Raw genomic sequence first — 26619 nt, 5'->3', positions numbered from 1 at the left:
TGTCCTAACCATCAGAAACCTTTTCTAACTGCATACACTCAGTTGACAATTATTAGGTACACCTGCCTAAAGCTAATGCAGTCTGAAACATTTCTGGAATAATGCTTTCACGAGGAAAATCTTAAATGTTCCGTTTTATTAAAAGTATTTAAGAGAAGTGCTGCTTTAATTATATTGATTCCACAGTTTTCAATGCAGAATCCAAACACACACATGCACACACACACACACACACACACACACACACACACACACACACACACACACACACACACAGATCTGACATTTTCCATCAATAATAATCTACTGACAACTTTACATATGCAGGGTGACTTTAAAAGTGCCTTTTCTGTGTGTTTTCTATGTGTATGCTTGTTTTGCTGGGTGATTCCACTGCCTTGTATTATTTCCAACTCTACCTGAAGGCAACACACTGAGCCGGACCTGAGCCGCGCATGCGTCTTAGCAGCGGAACCCCCATGCACGCACCGCAGACGATCCGGTAAGTAAAACAAGGAAAATGCGGAAAGAGATCAGAAGATAAGCCGGAATATACCGGAGCCAGTGGGAACACATGTCGGGAGCTACAGACAGCGGACAGGGCTGAGGTCAGAGGGGGAGCCGGGGCTTCCTGCTGCCGCTGACTGACATCCAGAGAGGCGGGACGTACACTTGGAGCTGTCCAGGGTAAGAGTTTCTACCCCTCGGTGTCCTTCAGCTGAGCGGCCGCGCTCTTCTCCACGGAGAGGAGCTCCGGCAGTAACAGTGTCAGGACGCCTTCACAAACACCTGTCATTTCTGATACTATTGTGGAGGCTGATGAACCTCAAGCACTTTTTAATAAGGATACAAACCATACACGCTGCTTAAGTAACGCCTTACTAATGCGTGACTCATGATGACTGAATGCAAAATGATCAAGTGACTGTGGCTTGATGTGACATCTTCAAAATGATTTGACCGTCATTTCAGGAAAGTTAATTCACTGATACTTCATAAAGTAACTGATGTCCCACCAAACTGGAACAATCCTTGAATTTTTGAGGAATGTTCCCTGAAGGTTACAAAAACTCTGTCCAGCGCCTCCCAGCTGACTGCAGCCAGAACAGGATGAAAAGACTATGAAACTACTCTAACACTCAACGGACGGCTTATTTCACTCATGAACATGTTGATGAGCTAAAAAGCTGAATTTTTTGCTAGAGAGGAACTTTAATGGCATTACTCAGAGATGTCTGTTTGCAACTGATGACTAAGTTTAACAAGACACATGAAGATATTTACATATAGATCTATCTATCTATCTATCTATCTATCTATCTATCTATCTATCTGTTAGTCAAGACCACTGAGAAATTATTTTTTCAGCAATGATGCCTCTGGTACATTGCCCTATTATCTTTTGGGAAACACCTGTGCCATTTCCAATCAAAAAACACCTTGCTCATTGAATAAAAGTAACTTTAAGTCAAAATTTGTTGGGGTATGAATAATTTTGGGCTTGACTGGATAGATAGAAAGATACTACCAGTCAAACATTTAGATACACCTTCTCATTGAATGTTTTTTCTTTATTTTCATGACTATTTACATTGTGGATTCTCACTGAAGGCATCAAAACTATGAATATACACATCTGGAATTATGTAGTAAACAAAAAAGTCTGAAATAAGTCAAAACATGTTTTATAGTTTAGATTCTTCAAAATAACCAAACTTTGCTTTGATTCCTGCTTTGAACACTCTTGGCATTCTCTGGATGAGCTTCGTGAGGTAGAACCTGAAATGGTTTCACTTCACAGATGTTCCTTGTCATTGTTCATTTGTGGAATTTCTTGCCTTCTTAATGGGGATGGAACCATCAGTTGTGCTGTCCAGAAGCTGAGTAACATGAAATAAAAAGTATTACACACACACGCCCTATCACTGTCATTAATCAGCTAGCCAGCAAACGCTAGCATCAGGCGACCTATCAGAGAGACTAACATTACATTTCATCACTTTAAAACGGAGCAAACGTAGGATATTGTAGTGACTTACCCTGCTGCTGAGCAGGTGACTCCAACATGTTTCTGTTTCAGGTGCTGCATCATCATCGTGGTGTTCCCGTGCCATCTCATATCACTTTTGTCAAGCTTGTTTTTTGTTTGGTGAAGCGTGAAGTACTCCCACACTTTTGAGCACTTCGGTCAAGCGGTTTTCTCTGTTTCGGTCATGCTTCATTTGCTGAATTTACTTTTCCTTTGAAAATACTGCCTCCGCTCTGCCTCCACCTCGCTCTGTTCAACTCACTCTGCAGGTGGAGTTTTTTTTTAAACTTTATTTTAGTCAGCCAGGATTGACAAAGCTTGGTAGGTGAAGTAGATGGCTCCACGACATGGCGAATGATGCATGAATCGCGCGACACAACGAATCGATAATGAAATTCGTTGCCAACGATTTTAATAATCTATTTTAATCAATTTAATCGATTTGTTGTTGCAATCCTACCTAGGTCCAAATATGAGATCTTTGTTTCCACCAACCATGTCTGTGAGATCAGAAAAGGTGAATGAATGGTCTCTACATGCATGGTTCCCACTGTGAAGCATGGAGGAGGAGGTGTGATGGTGTGGGGGTGCTTTGCTGGTGACACTGTCAGGGATTTTTTTTCCAAATTTAAAGCTCGTGTCCGGAGTTTGAATCGCAGCGTCTCCCAAAACACTGTTGGTCCCTCCCTCTGATTTCACCCCTTTATTTGTGCACGCGCGCAGTACCTGAGAGAAGTGCCCGGAGTGCTGCAGCATCTTGCCTGTTTTGCTGTTTTCCACTCTTCTACATTTAGTACATTTAGTAAATAATAAAGGAATTACGTTAGAATTCTGTATTGAGTCTAACTTGTCCTAATACCAAAATAACATGAATCTGCTAGGACGAACTAGTAAAGTTTCAATATGTGATTACACTCGTGTATCCCTCTGGATGACGTTGTTTATCAAACTTGCATTTACGCGTGTATATGTGTTACATTGTTTATTTATTTCTATCTAGAGTTCAGAATTGCATGACTCCTCTGACGAAGAGTATGTCCCAGACGCCCCAACATCTTCCTCCAGAGGTCGGGCATCTAAACGAAGCCGTCAGGCGGGCTATGGAGGCCGTGGTCGGGGAGCGACGCGAGCACCCCGAGCCAAAAAACGTCCTGCAGTCTTTTGGCCTGACAAGCCGTGGGATTGGTAACTTTTCTGGAAGTTGCTGAGCCCTGATGCTCTCTTCTCCACAAGCAAAACAAATGTGCGCGCGGTTGCGTAGTGCGTAGCTCGCCCACCTCTGCATGGGCTTGCTTGCTGTGCGCGTAACCGTTGATTGACAGCATGACAAAGCTGAAGCTCGAACTTGATTGGTCGGCAGTGACCGGCGCTTTTTGGAATGAAGGAAGGCGGAGCTCATGAATAAATTTTCATATCGCGTCATACTAACATTATATTATAGTATCGAACTAGACTAACACATTTAAGCTTTGTTAAACAATGATACATAAATTGAAAACAAACGGAAACTCGGGACACGAGCTTTAAAGCACAAAGCAGTAATCAAAGGGTGGTTATTTTGAAGAATCTAAAATATAAAACAGGTTTTGACTTATTTCACAGTTTTTTGTTCACTATATTTTCCGTATGTTTTCATTCATAGTTTTGATGGCTTTAGTGAGAGCTAAAACTAGTCTAGTGAATAATATTTGTAAAAACAAGATATGCAAAATATATTTCAGTTCTGAACAAGTTTACATATACTTAAGGCCATGTATATTGTGGCACAAAAACAATGACAGAAAGGTGTCAGAATAAATAGTGCGTCACAGATTGCTATTTATGGAGCTGCATAGCTGTAGCATCAAAAGCATGAACAACGACCACATGAGCATCAGAACTGTACCATGGAGTAATGGAAGAAGGTGGCCTGGTCTGATGAATCATGGTTTCTTTTACATCACATGGATGTGGGTTGCTTACCTGGGGAACACATGACACCAGGATGCACTATGGGAAGAAGGCAAACCGGCGGAGGCAGTGTGATGCTTTGGGTAATGCTCTGCTGAGAAATCTTGGGTTCCACCCTCCATGTGAATGTTACATTGACATGAACCACCTACTTAGGCATTGTTGCAGACCATGAACACCCTTTCATGGAAACGGCATTCCCTGTTAGCAGTGGCCTCTTTTAGCAGGATAATGTGTTGTGCCACAAAGCAGAAATGGTTCAGGAATGGTTTGAGGAGCACAACAACCAGCTTGAGGTGTTGACTTGGCCTCCGATTCCCCAGGACTCAATCCAACCGAGCATCTGTGGGATGTGCTGGACACAGAGGTGTGATCCATGGAGGCCCTAACTCACAGCTTCAAGGACTTAAAGGATCTGCTGCCAGCATCTTGTTGCCAGATAGCACAGCACACCTTCAGGGGTCTAGGAGAGTTTTTGGCAGCAAAAAGGGGACCAACAAAATATTAGGCAGGAGATAATAATGTTTTTGTACTCATCATGGCCACTTCATAACAAATTCCTGATAATGATTGTTGTACTGACACCCATATATTTTAAAAGCCTTGTAGTAGTCACATGTGCCTCCAGCAAAGGTCCTCATGAAGTGTTAAAGATGTTCAAAGAAGTGATTACTTTTATCAAGGAAAACATATTCTTATAATTCTACTGGAATAGGTTGAGTCTCAGTTAAGTGCTGTAGTGTTGTGTAATGAAGGCTGGCAGACTGCTGCTCAGCATGATAAAGATCACTCGAGTTCAATCTGGGTGTTCATGCTGTGCTGGTCTGTAAATACACTGTGCATAGGGAGATACTCAGGGTTGACTGAAGGACTTTGAATGTCATTTTGAGCTTCTGTCGGCTACCCATGGATCGCCCTGGTGTCAACCATAGTCTGTTTTGCTGATTATACTGACGTACATATACTTGAAGTAACAAGGATCTGAATATTTTCTCCTTAACAGCCCATCTCTGACTATCAAAGCAAACAAACACTGAGTAATATATGGATTGTTTTAGGCAGTAAGAAAAGAAACGCCACAGCCTAATTGCACATCACCTTCATGGCAAGTAGTGAGTAGACTACTGGGTTTGTATAAAGTGAGTCTCTCTTGGTGTATAAGAAAAGTAGCAGCCAATACAGTTGCACTGAAGTGTTGTTATAAATCCAGTGAAGTTACTTCAGTTGGCTGTAATGAGCTTCGATAAAGAGAATACTTATTGAAAGTCTCCATCCTGTGTTTTCTGTCAAGAAAAAAAAATAAAGAGCCACTTCTGCATTTTATTGTCCCATTAGCAGAGTATTGTAAAGCATTTTGCATTTGCTAAATTAAGGCGTTTGTTATCTCTGATGGCTAGGTAAGGTTTTGTGGTGTTTGGCTAAAACTCCACCTGGGTAGACTCAGCTCTAGACATCATTCTCCACAGATTGTACTTATATTTTTATAACAAACTTACCTGATCTTGATAACACCACCTATTTTACAACTGATACTAGGAGTGATTGCCAAAGGCTATAGTTAGTTAGGTAGAGATAGTCTGTTTCTTTTCAACTTGACATTGTTATCCTGGTGCTAATGCCACAGTACCACAGTACAGTGTGTTGGTACCTAAAAACACAGTAAGTACAAAAGGTCTGTGAGTGGATATGTAGATATGGATGAACAATTAGTTCTTGAAAAAAAATGACAAACCTGTTGTTTGTATGTAAGCCAAATCACTAAGTCCAGGACTCGATCCATCTTGGATCATTCTGCACAGGATTTAGCCAATGGAGAAAATGGTGTGCTACTCAACATCTGACTGTTCATTGAGAGAGCTGGATGGACTGAGGATGGTTGCTACTAATTTAACCTGGAGCCTTTGGCAGCAATAACCTGAAAGCTACAGAGGTGTACCTCACTACACTGCTTTCTAACTCGACACCAACACATTTTTTTCACTTTCTCAATCAGTATCGAAAGATATTACTTTATCAGACTTCACACAACTCCTGCTGCAAACACGAGGGGTTTCACATGTTCCGTGTGCTGTAGTACTCCCCAACACCTAAAAACACACTGAGAGGTACACTATATTGCCAAAAGTATTCACTCACCTGCCTTGACCCGCATATGAATGTAAGTGACATCCCATTCCTAATCCATAGGGTTCAATATGACATCGGTCCACCCTTTGCAGCTATAACAGCTTCAACTCTTCTGGGAAGGCTGTCCACAAGGTTTATGAGTGTGTTTATGAGAATTTTTGACCATTCTTCCAGAAGCACATTTGTGAGGTCACACACTGATGTTGGATGAGAAGGCCTGACTCTCAGTCTCTGCTCTAATTCATCCCAAAGGTGTTCTATCGGGCTGAGGTCAGGACTCTGTGGAGGCCAGTCCAGTTCATCCACACCAGACTCTGTCATCCATGTCTTTATGGACCTTGCTTTGTGCACTGGTGCACAGTCATGTTGGAAGAGGAAGGGGGCAGTTCCAAACTGTTCCCACAAAGTTGGGAGCATGGAATTATCCAAAATGTCTTGGTATGCTGAAGCATTCAGAGTTCCTTTCACTGGAACTAAGGGGTCAAGCCCAGGTCCTGAAAAACAAACCCACACCATAATCCCCCCTCCACCAAACTTTACACTTGGCACAATGCAGTCAGAAAAGTATCGTTCTCCTGGCAACCGCCAAACCCAGACTGGTCCATCAGATTTCCAGATGGAGAAGTGCCATTCGTCACTCCAGAGAAGACGTCTCCCCTGCTCTAGAGTCCAGTGGCGGTGTGCTTTACACCACTGCATCCCACGCTTTGCATTGCACTTGGTGATGTAAGACTTGGATGCAGCTGCTCGGCCATGGAAACCCATTCCATGAAGCTCTCTGCTGAAGCACTGTTCTTGAGCTAATCTGAAGGCCACATGAAGTTTGAAGGTCTGTAGCCATTGACTCTGCAGAAAGTTGGCCACCTCCTGGCATTATGCGCCTCAGCATCCGCTGACCCCGCTCCATCAGTTTACGTGGCCGACCACTTGGTGGCTGAGTTACTGTCGTTCCCACACGCTTCCACTTTCTTATAATACAGCTGACAGTTGACTGTGGAATATTTAGGAGCGAGGAATGTCACGACTGGATTTGTTGCACATGTGGCATCCTATCACAGTTCCACGCTGGAATTCACTGAGTTCCTGAGAGTGACCCATTCTTTCACAAATGTTTGTGAAAGCAGTCTGCATGCCCAGGTGCTTGATTTTATTCACCTGTGGCCATGGAAGTGATTGGAACACCTGATTCTTATTATTTTGATGGGTGAACGAATACTTTTGGCAATACAGTGTATCTGTTGACCAGATCAGACTGAAGTGATAATGAATGAGATGGCATTGTGTTCTTTCATGTAGTATTCATTTTGTCAGGTACTTTTAGAATCCTGAGATCTGACATCAGTTTTAGTATTAGCCACATCTGGTCAACCTGCTGATGATGCATTTTGATCTACTGTGTGCCACATCAGCATTTTGTGTGCTGCAGGTGTTTGGCAGAAGAAGGAGTTGCAAGTTGATATTAAACTAAAGAACAAATCTTACAGCCAATCTACTATGTTATCCTGAGTACATATAGGTAGGAATCTGTGCCATTCAATTTACAGGACGTAGCCAGACTGACTACATTCTGTGAGAAAGTTAAAGCAAGACAACCCTTTGTCCTCTGCATTGATGAGCAAAAGAAATAAAATCAACAGTTTCTCATTATTGTTGCCTAGAAAGCTATCTGATCTGTCATTCAGACATCAAACAGCTGCTTTTGATGACCATTCAATGCTGACTGTCTTCAGCCTGTCACAAGCTCTTTCCAGTTTCAATACTTTCATTCAAACCATGGTGTACACGGTGTGGGAAAGCCCACGAGTCAAGGAAGTCAAGAGCATGAATGCTGAGCGAGTATTAAAATGCCATCAGTTCAGCGAGGTCAGAACACAATTAAAATAGCTGTCTGAGTATGCTCACATGTTTCATTTGTAAAATGCACCACAAAATTAATTTAGTTCTTTGTCAACAATTGACATTTCAGTATGATTCTGGCCAAAAACTTGTACAAGGATGTTCTTTGTCTTTCTGAAATGAAGCGGTTCCAGAAAGCACCTCACAACTATACATAGACATGCAACGATGAACAGGTCAGTACTAACCAGGAAGTGGGCACACAAGGAAATGTTGAGGTGGATCACCCTGGTGTCAGTCAGCTCCAAACTGACTGACACCACGTCTAAGAGAGTGTTTGAGTGTTTGACGTTACAGCTCAACAACCAAAGTGGTAGATGATCTAGAAACAGTCGGCTCACTAGTTTGCGTTATATTCCTCAGTAGTACTTGTACTGGGATCACCACTTGATATAGTTTTCAGATCTCATATGAATACAGGCAAGTGCTGGTCCACAATAAAGTGTTTTTCTTTGGTTGACTGCTATCACGATCTTCACAGCTACCGGATGGATTACCAGGATATACTGTTAAGACATTCATGCTCTTTCAGGAGAAATTTAATGAGGGTAATAATTTGCTGTGAACACACTCTTAGAAAGGGAAGTCACTGTGGTTTTGGTGTCTTAAAGTGGTTTACACCATACTGATATTTGTGTTTTCAAAAAATTAAAAGGTATACTTGAATCCAAAATGGACTGAAACATTTCAAAATAGCTCAGCAGGATTTTCTTTCAGACACTGTACCGCAGTGGAGGCAGAAATGCTTAAAGTCACAACACGTAACAGATCTACAAAATCTGTGTGGATTATTTGTTTGCGTTAAAAACTGCATCATCTTACAATAATTGTGTTACTTTACAGTTTAGTGGTAGTACTGTGTATAGTTCTAAACAAACGGGGAAGATAGACTACACTGAGTGATACCACGTTTGACATTTTAGTGATATTGTAAACTGCATATTCAGATTAGGATGAACAGTTTTGTATTATTATTATTATTATTTTTATTGATGAAAAATGGTTGAATTTTTAAAAAAAATATTGAATTCTTGTTTTGTATTTTTTGTTGTCTAAATTCTTTAGTCCAACTTGCCTGTTTTGTTTCTCTGCAGATTGTTCTGAGAGGATAAATAAGTCAACATGCCTCCAAAACAACTCAGCAAAAAAGAGCGAAGGAAACTGTACACCTCTCTAGCAGGCGAGGTAAGATTTGTCCCTTAGAAACAGAATTATTCCAATACTGATGAGTAATGTTGATGAAAACTTCTATTTACTCTGAAATGATCCATTTCCATGTTTTCTTGGGGCTACACAGTGAATAGGTGATTCAAAGTCGCCTCACGGTAGAAGATCCACGATTCGTGTCCTGGCCTGGTCCCTGGGATCCTCCTGTGTGGAGTTTGCATGTTCTCCGTGTGCAGCATGGGTTCTCAACGGGTTCCTCAAACAATCCTATTAGTAATTCTAAATTGTCCATTGGTGTGAATGTGAGTGTGACGGTTTGTCTCTATATGTAGTTCTGTGACAGACCTGTCCAGGATGAACCCGACCTTCACCCTAAGTCAGCTTTGGATAGACTCCAGTTCCCCAGCGACCATACAAAGGATTAAGTAGTGTATAAATCAGGGATGAATGGATGCTTCCAGTGGATTTATTTTAACTAGACTGAGGGCTGTTTTCCTTGTTGATCACAAAGGATTTATTTTTCTGCAAGTGTCTTCCTAATTTTTTCTGAAAAAGTCCCACACTAAGAGCATTTCAGAGAGGCGCTGACAGGCACTTCTAGTCAAGTGATGAAAACTGCAACAGATTTATTCATTTACTGACTTATTGTAGCAGGTGAATATTTAAAGTTCAGTTACAGGATTGTTGAACACAGTGGTACCTGAAGAGAGCATTTCTGGTTGTATGAGTAATTCTGACAGCTACAACCCTACAGCTTCATGATCACTGCATTATATTGATATTTTTTCTTGAATCAGAGTAGCAGTATATTCAGATTGATGGATAGTTTTACTATGTGAATGAGGAATTTTTTTTTATCAATGTTCAACTTGTTAATGCCATCTAAACATGCTGTCTGCTCCAAACAGCCAGCAGGGAACTACTCTTACCTTCTATCCTCAGGAGGGTTTGTTGATAGACTGCTGTTATAGCTGAAGTGCTTCCTCATCCAGTGTGTGTGTATGTGTGTGAGTTTTAGAATAGCATTCTGTCTCCACTTTGTGGCAAAATGATCAAACTACACATTTTACCAGTGTAGTGAAGTCATCTTCTCATTCATTTACTTTACAGTCTTTAGAAATGTCCATCCATCCATAATGTATACACCGCTTAATCCTCATTAGAGTCGACGTAGAGACAATCAATCACACTCACATTCACACCTACAGACAATTTAGAATTATCCTCAGCATGTTTTTGGACTGTGGGAGGAAGCTGAGAAAACCCACACATGGACAAGGGAGAACATGCAAACTCCATGCAGAAAGATCCAGGCTGGGATGCGAACCGGGGATCTTCGAGCTGGGAGGCAACAGTGCTAACCACCCTCTTTAGAAACTTACTTTTAAGAAATGTTTTCAGTGACTGTGCTGAGTGGGGCGCATAGCTCAAACATATGTCTATCTATAATCACCCCCTCTGTATCTTAATGGCTTTAAGAGATGGACAAATCTAAGCAATCAATCCTCTAACAGGATGTTTTGGCATTTAGATTCCAGTGAGCAGCATCTTGGAGCAAGGTAACAGATGAGGATAGAAGAGTAGGAGAGGAGCCAAAACAACAGTAAATGACCAAATCTTACTGTGGCAAGGAACTGTTAACTGTATAGGTAGAAAAATAACAGGTCAGGTCGTTGTTGGATATGACAGGCTGAGCAAAAGAAATTACAGGAGCTTGAGTAGGAAAAGGTTAATTAGGCAGCAAAGAGAAATGGCCAGTGAGGAAGAAAGCCTAGAAGTAGACACCTTAAGGGCCAGAGAGATGATGAATGCCTGTGATAGACTTTGATTGGCTAGAGAAAGTCAACCGTGATTAGCTAAGTACGTGAGCAGTGTTGGTCGGCTGGTGAACTGAGTGCCTTTGACTGATTCAAACAATAGGGCTTTTGATTGGTGGAGAGCATTGACCTCTGATTGACTAGAGAGAATTTTTCTCTGATTTAATAAGGAGAATTAACATGCGATTGGCTCGTCGGAAGAATTTGCACCTGGTTGGCCAGAAAGAGAGAGAGCTGCTGATTAGCTAAAGAAAGGAGCCATAGAGAGGAAAGCGAGGATTGGCAAGAGAGAAGGGCCTGAGTGGTTAAAGGGAAGAGCCTGATTGGCTGCCGGCGGTTGGAGGCCAGAGTGACAGGATGAGAGCCAGTAGTGATGATGAGAGAAATGAGGAAACACCACCAGCTATATTTTCAGCTTACTGATGTTTGTGCAGAGAAGGTGACATCAGGTCTGACATATGTAGCATAAGCCACAGAAGATAGGAGGATGAAGTTTCCTGCATGGCTTTGTGGTTGCAGCATTTAGTTATTCTGAACCGCTGAGGTCTTAGATTACATTTTAACAACCAGGGTTTTGACAGCAGTTGACTGTCATTTATTCCAAAAAGAGGAGAGGAAAGAAGAGATATTTTCCTCAGTTGCAGACATTTTTTCATCATCTGATAATAACTGAACAAGCTGCTTTTGGCTTGGCATGCTTCAGGGTAGATACTTAGTGAGATTTAGGTCTATAAGATTTTGAATCCATCTCATCATCCATCTCACTCTGACTGTGCACGTACATGTTGGAGCTCGAGTGTGAACAGGACACTGAAATACTGCTGTGTGCATCATTTCCAGACAACAAACAGCTAGCAGACCACAACGAAATGTTCTGTGAAATCTGCAAAACTGTAATGAAGTAGAATAGCTTAACCTTTATGTTTCTGGATAAACAAGCTCGTAAAGGTAGTGAATCACAGTGTACCAGTGGATGAAATGTATTATTTCCACTGAAATTGTTATTTTCATTTATGGCATTGTTTATGTTTTATATTTACATTTTACTGGTATGCAATTGAAGGAGGTAATACTCAGTTATTTGTGGGATTTGTCATACAGTCATGAAGAACAGTTTATATAAAGCTGTAGATGTGTATCACAGCAGTCTTCATTTTCAGTGATGGAATCTTTTAAACCCATGTTTCTTTGTCACACAACAATGTTTATTTGTCACAAAAATGCATGGGTTTCAGTGATTGAATAATAGGAAATTCAAAGATATAGCAGTGATTAGTTTAGTTTCACAAGTTAGTGCAGCTCATAGTATCTAAGGACCTGCACACAGCACCTTTAGACAGCACATACACCACCGTTCAGAAGTTTGGGGTCACCCAGACAATTTCATGTTTCCATGAAAACTTTATTCATGTGCTAACATAACTGAATAAGGATTTTCTAATAATAAGTGAACCTTTCAACACCATTAGCTAACACAATGTAGCATTAGAACACAGGAGTGATGGTTGCTGGAAATGTTCCTCTGTACCCCTATGGAGATATTCCATTAAACATCAGCTGTTTCCAGCTAGAAGAGTCATTTACCACATTAACAATGTCTACACTGGATTGATCACTCATTTAATGCTATTTCCATTGAAAAAAAAAGTTTTTCTTTGAAAAATAAGGGCATTTCTAAGTGACCCCAAACTTTTGAACAGTCGTGTAAAATTTTAGCTAAAAATACATGTAGACATTGCATATACCATATTCAGATTGTATATTCAGGAAATATTATTTAAGACTCTTTATGAAGTAGGTATGCAAGTAACAAACAGCACCCAAGACGTGAACCACTCACCATCTGTGAAAAGACTGAAGTGAAGGTCACAGAGAAGTATTTCAAATAAGACAAACAGTATCAAATGAAAAGTATACATCTCATAAGTTAGAACTCTGTCTGTGTTAAAAAGCAACAACAACAAAGAAGTCACCTTTATAGAAGTACAATAAATAAATCCTTATTCATCAGATCACATCTCATTTTATGTGAGACATATGTTTTATCTGGACTAAAGGGAAAGTTCAGATAATTGTAACGCCATGGAGAGAGATCAAGGTTCTGTTTCAGTCATTTGTTGCATTTCAAAAGGACCTATACGCGTGACATATGGACAAACATATGGGTCCCTGTGTTTACCACTGCTATTTGTTACCGCAGACACCTTTAACATCAATGAATATCGAAAAAAGACGCATTTAAAATATAGAAGTAATTTATTTTCCACAATATTTTGCAGAAACTAACATAAAACAGTATTTGTTGTGTAGTATTTTACACGGATATCAGGCTTACAGTGCTACTGAGCTCTTGTTGTTTAGGGTTTTACCACTGGAGGGCACAACATGTGTCTTCCTTAGAAGGCATCAATGGAAGAATAGTTAAAAACACAGAGACATACACCAGAGTTTACTGTAATTTGTTTTGCTGATGACTTTGCTCTTATGGAGCTACACTACCATGGCCTAAGACTACTACCAAACTACACTGATCAGGTTAGTAACATACCATGCCTTACAAGAACATGGTCTGTAGATGCCCTCCTGTAATAAAATTCTGAGAGAGGATACTTTGTACATGGTGGCAATGAATAAACATTTCGAAAGTCAATTTTAAGTTTTAATGTATCTCTGAACAGAAATAAATGCTGTGACATTGGAGAGGCTTATAGAAACGATGCCACAGCGAACGTGTGCCGTTCTCAAAGCTAAAGACAGTCCAACAAAATATTAGAGTGTACAACTTTTTTTTGGCAGGGCATTGTATATTGTTCCATCTCCCCCAATACCCTGTCTCCAGGTCATGTTTGACTCATGTTGAACCAGTGTCAGTTAGTACTCACCTCTGCTAACATGCAACGAGATGCTGGAGATGCTGTGACCCAGTTTGGATCATGTGCATCTGTTACGAGATCATTCACATTAATCACTTCATCTATATATTGCCAAAATGTTTGGCTCATCATTGTACACAGACATCATTGGATAATGACACAATTACAAATAAATGGGAATATAATAATCACAATGTCTAAAATTTGTGAAACCTCCCTTTAAAAATTAATACGCATACTGAAACTGTTGCACCAAAATGTAATTTTGGTGGAGGGGGAAAAGATGACCTGGCTTGCTGTTTCTTTGAACTAATCACAGTCATCTTGGACTAAGCCTTGATGAAGCGATGGTATACAATACCTACAGAATAGTGTCCGAAGAAATTGTTTTATTGGCACATTTGCATGATGGAAGAAGTTCTGTCAGTTAACAAAATAGCAAAAATACTTCATTGAACAATTCAAGTCTTTGGCAATAACTTGAAATTTTCAGCATGTACAATACCGTTCAAAAGTTTGGAGTGACTTAGAAATGTCCTTATTTTTGAAAGAAAAGCAGTTTTTTGTCAGTGAAGACAACATTAAATGAATTAAAATTCAGTCTAGATATTGTTAATGTGATAAATGGATTATCTCCATAGGGGTACTGTCAGTGCTCCATCCTCACCCCCGTCCTTCCCACCTGGCATCCCAAATACCCCTTTTCCCATCTGTTTCCTCTCTTCCTCTCCCTCTCATGCTCCTATCTCCCTCTCCTGCTCCTCTCCCTATCATGCTCCTCTCTGCCTCTCTGTTTCTCTGTCTCTCTGCCTTCCTCCCGGTCTCCCATCCGCTCCTCTACCTTTGTCTCCCCCTGCAATATGGCACCTGAGTGGAGTTCGGCTTCTCAGCTGAATCCACTCAGGTAATCAACCACATCCACGGGTCCCGGACAGCTGAAGAACATACCGCTGATTACCTCTCCTGCAATAAGAACTGGCTCATCCTTCCACTCCCTGCCAGATTGTTGAACAAGACTCCACAACCCAGCTGTCCGGGATCCCCTCCGCCCAGAACCCTCATCTGTCCTTCCCCCCCCTTCTGGATCCCCATTCCGCCCGGAACCCTTCCCTGAACCCCGACCGGCTTTCCTCCCAACCACCCGGAGAACTACAGCAGGAAGCCGGCTGCTCGTCACCTCCCGGGGCCTCCAGAACCACCACTGGCAAAGACGTCAGCGTCTGCCTGGCCAAACGAACACCTTGGCCCCCCAGATCGTCAGAGGCCGACGTCCTGCCTCCTCCGATCTCCCGGCACCTGCTGGATCCTCTTCCCCACCTGCTACCGGCCACCAGGGATCCCCCACCTCCATCTGCGACACTCTGGTCCTCCCTGGACCTCAGACGACCGCCGATCCCCGGCCCCAGACCCACCCGGCCACATCCCCCCTCCATCAGCCTCCCCGTTCCTGCGTCCTGGTTCCTGCACTCCTGCCATATCCACCTGTGTATAATAAAAACCCCTTTCCATCTCCTCCGGTCTTGGTAGTTGTGGCTCTCTGCTCGGGTCCGCCTAGCCTAAATCTGTGACGGGTACAGAGGAACATTCCAGCAACCATCACTCCTGTGTTCTAATGCTACATTGTGTTAGCTAATGATGTTGAAAGGCTCATTGATGGTTAGAAAACCCTTGTGTAGTTATGTTAGCACATGGATAAAAGTGTGAGTTTTCATGAAAACACGGAATTATGTGGGTTATGGTAGTGTAGGTTGCTTGAAGGTTGCTGTTTCCTGTAGTGAAAGGATTTTAAAAATGCTAATCTGTAGACTGAGGAAGTTGAGGACAAATCCACCTCCAGTGAGTCAGACTTTGTCACACGGTGTGCTTGTGAGATCAATGTGTACAGCTTGACCTATTACCAAATGTTTTTTTTTCCTGGGAGTGGTGAGGAGTCAATTAGTTTGGATAAGAAAGCTAATGTTCTGATTACATGATAGAGGACAGAGCATGTGCCATGTTCCTTGTAGGAGCGGGACTGCAGATAGCAAACAGATGTGTGTTGTCTCCTCAGCTCTACATTTAAGATCTAAACATAACTCTAGAAGGGTATTACGATATTTGATTTTGTCCTTGCATGTTTACTATTACAGTTTAACAAAAGGACTTCATGAGCTCAACAGACGATCTGATGTTCTGCTAAATGTTTGAAATGCAGTGATTGATGAGGAATAAGGCCTATGCAGTCATCTCAATCCTGATCTTTCCTCTTGAGCTTACCCTCAGCACAGCCTATGTGTTTGATGTTACAGGTGTCTTTGCTAAGACACTTTTGAAAAAAAACTCTCTTTTTTGAGGGATCAAAAACACAGGCTTGGTGTGGATGGAGAGTCAATGACAACCTATTTTGCTTTTTTTGATCTATTAATACAAATCTGTTGCTTGGAGTAAATGAGACACTTTTATCTGTCACCCAGTTACAAAATGTCATTTCCAACATGCAGTGATTTGGGTTCCCCATGGTTGTAACTAATGATGTCAAATGATAGTGAACCTGAGCCTTCTTTTGGTTTAGGAGGTAGTTTATGTCTCAGAGTGGCATCAGCCTTCCTACCAGCTCAGGTGTTTTTTTTTTTTTTTAATGTTTTATTCCTAAACAAGAACATTTCAGAATCCGAATCCGAATCACGTTATTCATCCCGGAAGGGAAATTCAGTTGTCAGGGTTCTTATCTGTTTAATCTTGAATTGAATAGCCTGACTGCTGATGGCAAGAAAGATTTCCTAAATCTTTCGGTCTTGCAGCGCAGGGATAGGAGCCGTCCACTGATGTTTCGTTGTTCATTGAGGCAGATGTGAAGTGGATGATCCATGTTTGTCAGAATGGCCTCCATCTTGCTCAGTGCCCGTCTCTCCACCTCATCCTCCAATGTGTTCAATCTGATTCCAACCACAGAGCAGCTTTTTTAAACAGTTTGTTCAGACGCCTTGCATCCTTCTGTTTTATGCTGCCTCCCCAGCAGACTGCAGCATAAAACAGGACACTTGCTACCACAGACTGATAAAACATCTGCAGCATCTTACTGCAGATGTCTAGTGATCGAAGTCTTCTGAGTCAATAAAGTCGGCTCTGGCCCTTTTTGTAGATGAAATCTACGTTTGTAGACCAGTCCAACTTATTATCAAGGTGGACACCTAAATATTTATATGATGTCACCATCTAGATGCCCACGCCACAAGTGTTCACTGGCTGAAGAGGGGGTTTGGATCTGCGGAAATCTATGATCATTTCCTTTGTCTTTGAGGCGTTGAGTAGCAGGCAGTTTTTGTGACTCCAGTCACTGAAGGCACTTATCAGATCTCTGTATTCAGCTTCATGTCCATTTTGGATACATGCCACAATAGCAGTGTCATCAGTGTATTTCTGAATGTGGCAGGACTCAGTGCTGTATTTGAAGTCAGATGTATACAGAGTGAACAGGAATGGAGCCAGGACTGTTCCTTGTGGAGCCCCAGTACTACTCATTAATGTCCCAGAAACACAGTTCCCCAGCCTGACGAACTGTGGCCTTCCTGTCAGGTAATCTGTAATCCATGAAACACAGGAAGGATCCACTCCCATCTCTGTGAGCTTGTCTTTGAGGATGGTGGGCTGGATGGAGTTGAATGCATTTGAAAAATCAAAGAACATGATTCTCACATAAACTCCAGGTTCCTCCAGATGAGACAGGGCATGGCGAAGCATGAAGAGGATGGCATCATCCACTCCAATGTGTTCTTTGTATGCCATCTGCAAGGAATTGAGTTTGTCTTTGACCTCAAGCCTCAGGAGACGTAAAACCAGCTGCTTCAGAGTTTTCATGATGTGTGAGGTCAGAGCAATAGGTCTGTAGTCATTTAGTTCAGCCGGACATTTGATTTTTGGTACCGGCACAATACAGGATGTTTTCCATAGAGCAGACACCCGCCCCAGCTGTAGACTCAGGTTGAAGATCCTATGGAGAGGTTGACACAGTTGTGCAGCACAGTTTTTAAGCAGCCTTGGACATACACCATCTGGGCCAGCTGCCTTCCCAGAGCAAATTTTCTGAAGCTCCAACATCACCCCTGTCTCTGTGACAGAGACGGATACAGGTGCTGAAACAGAAGTGGCTGCAGCTGTGGAGACGTGTAGGAGACAGAGAAGGAGGAGCTATAGTGGGGATTTCCATATGTTGAGAAGAAGGAGGAGTAGCAGTGGAAGTAGGTGTGTCCACAGTGTCAAATCTGTTGAAGAACAAGTTGAGTTCGTCAGCTCTTTCTACATCACCCACTATTGGCTCCCTCCTCTTTTTATTGTTGTGTCCAGAGATGGTATTGATTCCTCTCCACACATCATGGATGTTACTGTGTTGAAAATTCCTTTCTATCTTCTTTTTGTATTCCATCTTTGCCACTTTCAGTCTCCTCTTCAACTCATGTTGCACTTCTTTGAGCCGTTCTTTGTCACCATCTCTAAAATCTTGTTTTTTCTGGTTGAGGATTGCCTTTATGTCGCTTGTGATCCGTGGTTTGTTATTGGGGAAACAGCGAACAGTCTTTGCAGGTATGGCTGTGTCTCTACAGAAGCTGATGTATTCAGTAAAACAATCAACCTGTCTGTCAGTGTTCATACTGTCCTCATCTGTTTCCAGAAGCACATTCCAGTCTGTTGATTCAAAGCAGTCCCTTAGAGCTTCACTAGCTTGAGGAGTCCATTTTCTGATTTGGACTTTAGTTGCAGGCTGTCTCAGCACACAAGGTTTGTAACAGGTCTGCAGATAAACCAGGTTATGATCTGACCTGAATCAGTGGTGGTAAGGCAGTAGCTCTGTAAGCTTCTTTGACATTGGCATACAGCAGGTCTAGGGTTTTATTCTCTCTGGTAGGGCAGTTAACAAACTGTGTAAAACCAGTCAGGTGAGAGGAGAGGCTGACATGATTGAAATCTCCTGATATTATTACAAGTGCCTCAGGCGGTTGAGTCTGTATCCTAGCAACAGTATCATGCAACACATCACATGGAACCAAGTCAGTTGCTTTGCTTTCACTGCTAATAATCAAAGAATTTCCCAAAGTCATATCCCATTTCCTTTTGCATGTTGTTGTCTGCCAGATGTCCAGAAAGTTGTGATCTCTCACAGCTAAAACGTCTTCTTTTACTAAGACTGTTCCTGATCATAAATTGTTTCAGCAGTTCCCAGTTGTAAATTCAGATCATCTATCCATCCATCCATCCATCCATCCATACTGTACATACATACATACATACATACATCATCCATACACCATTTAGTCCTCATCAGGGTCATGGGGGCTGGAGTCTATCCAGCTGACTGAGGGTGAAGGCAGGGGACACCTGGACAGGTAACAGTTTATCACAGGGCTGCACATAGAGACAAACAATCACACTCAAACCAATGATTATTTAAATCATGTTTGTGCTGAGTACTTCAACTCATTCTGGCTATCTTTAGCCATGCACCACTTGACCAGTTCATTACTAGTTCATTCATATTTTTATTGACAATCTCATAATGGACAGAGTGCACAGTGCTCCTCTTGCTATCATAGTCTTAGACCACAAGACACATACCTGATGTCTGTCACTAGCATACAGACATAGATGGGGAAAAATGTAATGTTTTCTGTTGAAGTCAATTGGAACACTTTACAAAAGGAAACCAAGTGAAAGAACTCGGTGTTCCAGGCTGAATTTGGGGCTTTTGTAAACTAATCTGTATTATTATTCTTGTGTTAATTTTAGCTTCTTAGTTGTAATAGTTGCTTCAAAGATTATTTTTCTTTGAATATCCGTATGTTGTCACTTGGTTTATAGCGTGGATCCTATTTTGTGTTGCGTTGTCTTAAACTTCTACTCTGAACTGTTTGAGATATGAGCTGCTAGCAAAGGAGGGAAGCTTTAAGCAAACAGAAACAGAGCAGTTAGACAGGGCAGAAGTGACTCACAAAAGAAGAGTGGCTCAACATGGGCAAAAAGGAGGACATCAAGCTACTGATCCTGCAAAACGCTTAGCCACAGGGGCTGGCTTTAAAAGTGACAACAGAAGGCCAAGATGAGAAAAGAGGCAAAACAAAAAAAGAGTCTGAAGAAAGAGAAGTAAGAGGAGAGGAGGTCAGAGAGAACAAAGACATTCATAAAGAGGAAATGGAGAGCGAATATTTTCCTCCTACACCCCCACACATTCCCCCACTCTCTTCATCCTACATTTAACCTCTCTTAACATCTGAGTCTTTACAGCACCATCTATAATTATTGGCACCCCTAGTTAAGATATGTTCTTTAGCTTCTAATAAATTCAGGTTTTTTTGTAAATAATATGGGACCACAATGAAAAAAGAGAAAAATCCAACCTTTAATTCAAGTGCATTTATTCAGTGTGGAAAAAAAATCACACATTAAGAAATAATTCTTTTACATCAAATCATGTGTGTCACAATTATTAGCACCCCTGATGTTCATACTTTGTACAACCCCCTTTTGCCAACAAAACTGCAGCTAATCTTCTCCTATAATTCATTTTTCTACAATTTTCAGTGTGAGAGTATGCTTCTGCAATAAAAATTGAATTTATTTTAAGGTTTTCAACACATCTTAACCAGGGGTGCCAATAATTATGGAGGGTGCTGTATGTCCTTCCTTAGTCTTCTGTTAATCCTGATTGCAGCCACATTCATCTTCCTACCTCCCGACCAAAACCATGCAAATAATCGAGAAAAAAAAAGCTTTTGCAAACTCTCCTTGACCCTTCTTGATCTGAACACACTGTGAATTAACTGCAGTCCATATGAATCACTGTAGCTGATAGCTTTCCTACAGTGGGAGCACACTACCCTCCACTGGTTAAAGTGTTGTAATGCACACAGGCGTAACACTGACTTAATACAGATGATTATTGTGTAATCATCTCATGAGTATTTTCTCTATCACAATTACCCCAGATCCCATTCATGATGCTTATTTAAATTGTAAATGGTTGTATTTATATAGCGGTTTTATTCAAAGCGCTTTACATGATACGTCACATTCACACATTCACACACACACACTCACACACTGATGGTGGGAGCTGCCATGCAAGGCGCTAACCATGACCCACCAGAAGCAATTAGGGGTTAGGCGTCTTGCTCAGGAACACCTCGACATGAGCACAACGGGCCGAGGATCGAACCGCAACCCTCTGGGTGCGAGACGGCCACTCTACCCACCAAGCTATGCCGCCCCTAACAAGATGGTCTTATTTGCCCAACTAACAGGACAAACCCTCAAATATTTCAAAAATCAATGAAAAATCGTTTTAAAAAGTGAAAGAAAAGTAAGCAAGTCCTCACATTTGATAAGGTCAAATCATAAAATGTTGAGCATTCTCACGTCGTGTTTTGTATCTGACAGTCTTAATCAGTGAAGCCATTAGGGTCTAAAGCTGTCAAATTGTTGCAAATGCACCCCCTGGGTTGATTAATATATATCCTGCTGGCAGTTACAGTGATGTGAAAAAGTGTTTACCTCTTGAATTCTTATTTTTTTAAATATTTTCCCCACTTATATGTTTAAGACCATCAAACTAATTGAATTATTAGATAAGTTTCATGCTTTGGTGTCTCCCCAACACACTATGTGTAAGTAAGCAGTAGAAAGAGATGCCGGTAAGCTTCTGTGTGGACAGATAGGGATGATAATGGATGCTCAACTGCCATGCCTTTTTTCTTCATTTACCATTTAGCATGTGTTAAACTGGATCTCTTTGTTCTTCGTTCTTGAGTGCATTGAGCAAGTATACTATTTCCTGTTTGACATTCTCATGAGAGATTAACTTCAGTTCAAAATACATCCATCCATTCTCTATACACCGCTTTATCCTCACTAGGGTCATGGGGGGTGCTGGAGTCTATCCCAGCTGACTTGGGTGAAGGCAGGGGACACCCTGGACAGGTCACCAGTCTGTCACAGGGCTACATATACAGACACACAGTCACACTCACATTCACACCTACGGACAATTTAGAGTAACCACTTAACCTCAGCATATTTAACCACGCCTGATGAACGTCAGTGGAGTTACTGCATTTGGTGTGGTATCTGGCTGGCTGGGTAAGTATGTATATATGTATGTATGTATGTAAGTAAGCATGTATGTATGTATGTATGTGGCTATGTCCGTTCCGATATCTCTGCAAGTGCTGAAGTCAGGATAATCAAACTTGGCACTGAAAATCAGTCTAAGGTCCCCTGCTCAGTTGTGGAGTTACAGGTCAGCAGATCAAGTAGGAAGAGAGATATGTACGTATGATCAAAATTGATACATATTGCATAATTTGTATAAGGAGGACAGGGTTTTCGCCAGTAGAGGACGTGGTTCTGCCCTCTACTGAGGGCTCGTCTAGTTTTGGTCTGTGGGAGGAAGCCGGAGTGCCCACAGAAAAAAATTAAACTAAAAAATTAGGTGAAAATATTTAAATACAAGTAATTACTTAACATGCTTTATGGAAGACATGCGAGTCCTAAAAAAAATGGCATAAAACAATGTTTAAATTAAAAACGTTGAATTTTTATCACTTGTGACTAAAAACTATGAGGTAAAATTAAGGTACGTACAAGGAGAACATGCAAACTCCATGCAGAAAGATCCCAGGCCCACCCCGGGATTTGAACCGGGGATCTTCTTGCTGCAAGGCAAAAGAGCTAACCACTACCCCGCTGTGCAGCCCAGTTCAAAATATAAACCACATGAAATTAGAGACTGTACTGACTAAATATGACGTACAGTTTTCCATGCACTCCTTCATGTGACCTTGCCACTTCAGTATGGAGAAAACACAGCATGTCTCTGTAAAGCTGCCTAGACTTCCATCTCCACTGCATGCCACAATTATTTTCATTCAAGAACAGGCGGCCTGCAGCAACTGTGTTCACATCAGCTGGTTGCAAGAAAGACAGTGCATGAATTTATTATGAAGTGTGACATGCCAGATAAGCCTGGGCTGCTTGAAGCTTGGTACTTTTAAGTTTTCTCCTCTGCCATGTTGCCTTTTAATGAGAGCTGTTCATTTACATGGGATGATGTAATCAAGTCTTGTGTGCTACACTCGACCTAACCCTGCAGAAATCAGAGAGCCATGTCAAGGTCCTCTTCTAGCCATTGCTTGACTCTATATAGCTAAGTGTTATTTTATGTGGACCAAGAGAAACTGATACTTCAAAATGATGTGTGTGCCTCTTAGCTAAGTTTTTTTTACATGCCTGGTTTTGTGATGTATTGACTGTTGTATTTGGATTATTAATTGAAGGTAGATTTCACTCAACAGTAAACAAATAATTTTTTTGTTCTGTACAACAAATAGCCTTGTGACCCAGTTAATGTGCTCAAATTGTTGATAACTTGTTCTCTCCTATTATCAGTTTCTATACTTATATTGACGGACATTGTATTGACTGTCAATGCAATACTAAAGTTTGTTGCCTGACCAGATTTTGTTGGGGCTGTTGGGTCAGGACCCACAGTCATTAATTGATAGTCAATAGACCTCTGCACCTGAGCAAGAAGTCAGCAATTTTTCATGCACTGCCCGGCCCAAAAAAAAAGTTGCACACTCTCATATTTTATTGGACTGCCTTTAGCTTTGAGTATGGCACTCATTCGCTGTGGCATCGTTTCAATAAACTTCTGCAATGTCACAGCATTTATTTCTGTCCAGAGATGCATTCATTTTTCACCAAGATCTTATACTGATGATGTTAGAGTTGGACCGCTGCACAAAGTCTTTTCCAGAACATCCCAAAGATTCTCAGTGGGGCTGAAGTCTGGACTGTAGATACTAATCCATGTGTGAAAACGATGTCTCAACTCGCTGATCCACTCATTCTCAATGTGAGCCACATGAATCCTGGCATTGCCATCTTGGAACATGCCTGTGGCATCAGGGAAGAAAACCTCCACTGATGTAAAGACCTGGTCATTCAGTATGTTCAGGTATCAGCTGACCTCATTCTTTGGGAACATAATGTTGTTGAACTTGACCAACCCCAGATCATAACCCTAACCCTCACAGGCCATGATGAGGGCATCACTTCATCTGCCTCTCTTCTTACCCTGATGCCCCTATCACTTTGGAACAGGGTAAATCTGGACTCATCAGACCACATGACCTATCACGTTTATTTCTCAGAGATGATGGTTCTCCACTATCCTTCAGGTTATAATAATGCGTTGGACGGTTCTTAACCTGATTCTAGTAGGTTCCTCTCCCTAGTTGTTTTCTTTGCTTGATGCAGGCCAATAATTTGACCCTTCTGAGACAGATGAACATCCTTTCCATGACCACAGGATATGTCTTCCAACATGGTTGTTTAAAAATGAGAAGCTCCTCACTGCATCAGCTAGGGTTAAAGAAGTTGTTGCATCTGAAATGTATTCATCACTGCAGTAATTATCCAATGGAAGGCTCCTACCTATTTACTTAGTTAAATCCAAGTGGTGACTTTTTTTTTTTTGACCAGGCACGGCATTTGTGGACTGTGGGTTATCCAGTGATGCCAGATGTGCATTTCCAGGGTGGCTATTTGGCTGTTGTTTCCAGATTGTGAACAATACAGACAAAACGAGTTGGGTTGGCTATCACTAGTCTGCAGTCAGTCTGTTCACATCGTTAATTAGTCACTCGATTCATGGTCAGCCTCGTGCAGGTAACAGCACAGTCAGTTCTGGGTAGAAGCACCATTACTCTCACTAGCATGTATGCATGCAAGAACTTGTAGATAATCATGCCAATAGTCTTTTGCATAAAATAATTACATACTATCCCTACAACTTCATGGATGATTCTATGTCAGGTCGGGTCGAAGAATTCAAGTGCAGAGACAAGACAGGCAGAGAACAGTAACAGAAAGTTATTACAAAAAACAAAACTCAGTAATACAAACAGGATGGAAGAACAAGTGGGAAGAAGCAATCAGATTAAATTTTATTTCCATTTCAAAAAGGTAGGAGACAGATCAGGGATCGGCAGAGAAACATGGTTACAATCTTGCACAGTCTTTTCATGCTCTGCTCTCAGCGGTGAAGTGAATGATTATCATATGTTCTGTATTGCAATAATTTGCGTAATGGTATGTCATTCATTTGGTATCCATTTTTACTGTTGTGAGGTTAATGATAATATACTTATGGTGCACAACATGCTTGCAATATGCATTATTTAAGCAAGACAAGCTTGGCATATTAGACCTGCCTGGTTGAGTAGAAGTGGAAAAGCCTTAATGAACCACTGTCAGAGTAAAGCAGGGACGTCATTTAATCCCAGATTTATATACTGATTTTTAAAAATAAGACAGCGATATTCTGTCGGCATTGTAGCAGCAGAGAAAACAGTGTACATCTCTGAATACCACAGGTAGACAAATCTTAGTTTCAGTGTTTTTTTTACATGCAAAAGGCAAAATGCTATTAATCTTAGCTGGACAAGAGATATCTCAAAGGCACTCTCTGTATTAGCAGCATTAAACGCTAAATTATATAAAGCAAGATTAAGCACAGATTAAAGAATATATACAACCAAAATATATACAAAAGGGCAAATGTGGACCAGAGATACAAACATTTTATACAACCATAAATATTGCAATTAAGCATAAATACCACACTTGACCATGAATATTGCACTTGTAGGCATGTGACGTTATCATTTATGGGAGAGAGAAGACATTTGACAGCTTGGGGATAAAAGCTGTTTTTGAGTCTGTTGGTTTTGACTAAGTGTCTTGTAGCGTCTACCTGAGGGGAGAACAGAGAGTGTCCTGGGTGGGAGGGGTCTCTGGTGATTCCTCTGGCTTTCCTCTGCACTCTGCTGGTGTAAATGTCTCTGAGGGGAGGTTAGCATGGTCCCAATCACCTGCTCTGCTGCTCTCACCACCCGGTGCAGGTCCTTCCTGTCCTCTGCAGTACAGCAGCTGAACCACACTGTACAGCAGTAGGTCAGGAGGCTCTCAGTGGTGGAGCGATAGAAGTTTATGAGCAGCTTTTGGGGGAGATGAGCCTGACGCACCTTCCTGAGGAGTGTCTGCTGGACCCTCCCCACCTGGTGTGTAAGGTGAATGGACCATGTGAAGTTTGTGTAGATGTGGACCCCGAGGAACCTGAAGCTCTCCATCCTCTCTACCTCTTCTACATTGATGTAGAGTGCTTCCTTCGCTTTGCTCTCCTGAAGTCTGTGATCATCTCGGTGGTTTTTCCGGTGTTGAGGTCCAGGTTGTTGTGGTGACACCATCACTGCAGTTGGTGTGTTAGAATATTATTATCGTATGCAATATTCTGTCCTCAAACACAGTAAAACTATCTGGGATGATAAAAAAAACAAACAGTAAATACAGCATCAGAGCAAAGTATGACAGGCATATTTTCTTTGTGTTCTTTTTTGTCCTCTCCCTGAGGAGTGACTAATGAGCTTTGTTGTCAGGTAGAAACAGGTGTCCCATGACACAGCAGCCACTTTAAAGCATGAAAAGATTCAGAACCTGTCACAGTGAAACACACACTTGTAGAGAACTCGAAAGTACAAACACCTTTTGGCGTCTCACTGTTTAGAGCACAAACAAAGCACAAATTTGATCATCAACACAACAAAATGAAACTCGGGGATTTGCTTTGAACTCCATTTTGCAAAGAACATAGGGCTACATTTTCTTACCAAATAACAACAACTTTGAATCCAATTTCTTTTTTCAACAAGAGGGACTTTGCATGAAAACT

At 41.5% G+C, this 26619-nt stretch overlaps 1 protein-coding gene across 2 annotated transcripts in view; it reads left to right on the top strand.

The window, feature by feature from the left end:
* Positions 1-457: 457 nt before the first annotated feature.
* Positions 458-26619, top strand: part of plppr5b (phospholipid phosphatase related 5b) — a 131548-nt gene continuing 105386 nt past the window's right edge. For both annotated transcript variants that reach the window (XM_051940034.1, XM_022211001.2), the window contains exons 1-2: positions 458-687; positions 9097-9187. In XM_051940034.1, coding sequence (XP_051795994.1) covers positions 9125-9187 — 63 coding nt within the window. In that variant the 5' untranslated portion in view covers positions 458-687; positions 9097-9124. The remainder of the gene's footprint in view (positions 688-9096; positions 9188-26619) is intronic.

The sequence above is a fragment of the Acanthochromis polyacanthus genome, chromosome 20 (assembly GCF_021347895.1).
Source record: "Acanthochromis polyacanthus isolate Apoly-LR-REF ecotype Palm Island chromosome 20, KAUST_Apoly_ChrSc, whole genome shotgun sequence".
Classification (NCBI taxonomy): Eukaryota; Metazoa; Chordata; class Actinopteri; family Pomacentridae; genus Acanthochromis; species Acanthochromis polyacanthus.
This window is presented reverse-complemented; position numbering and strand designations above follow the sequence as displayed.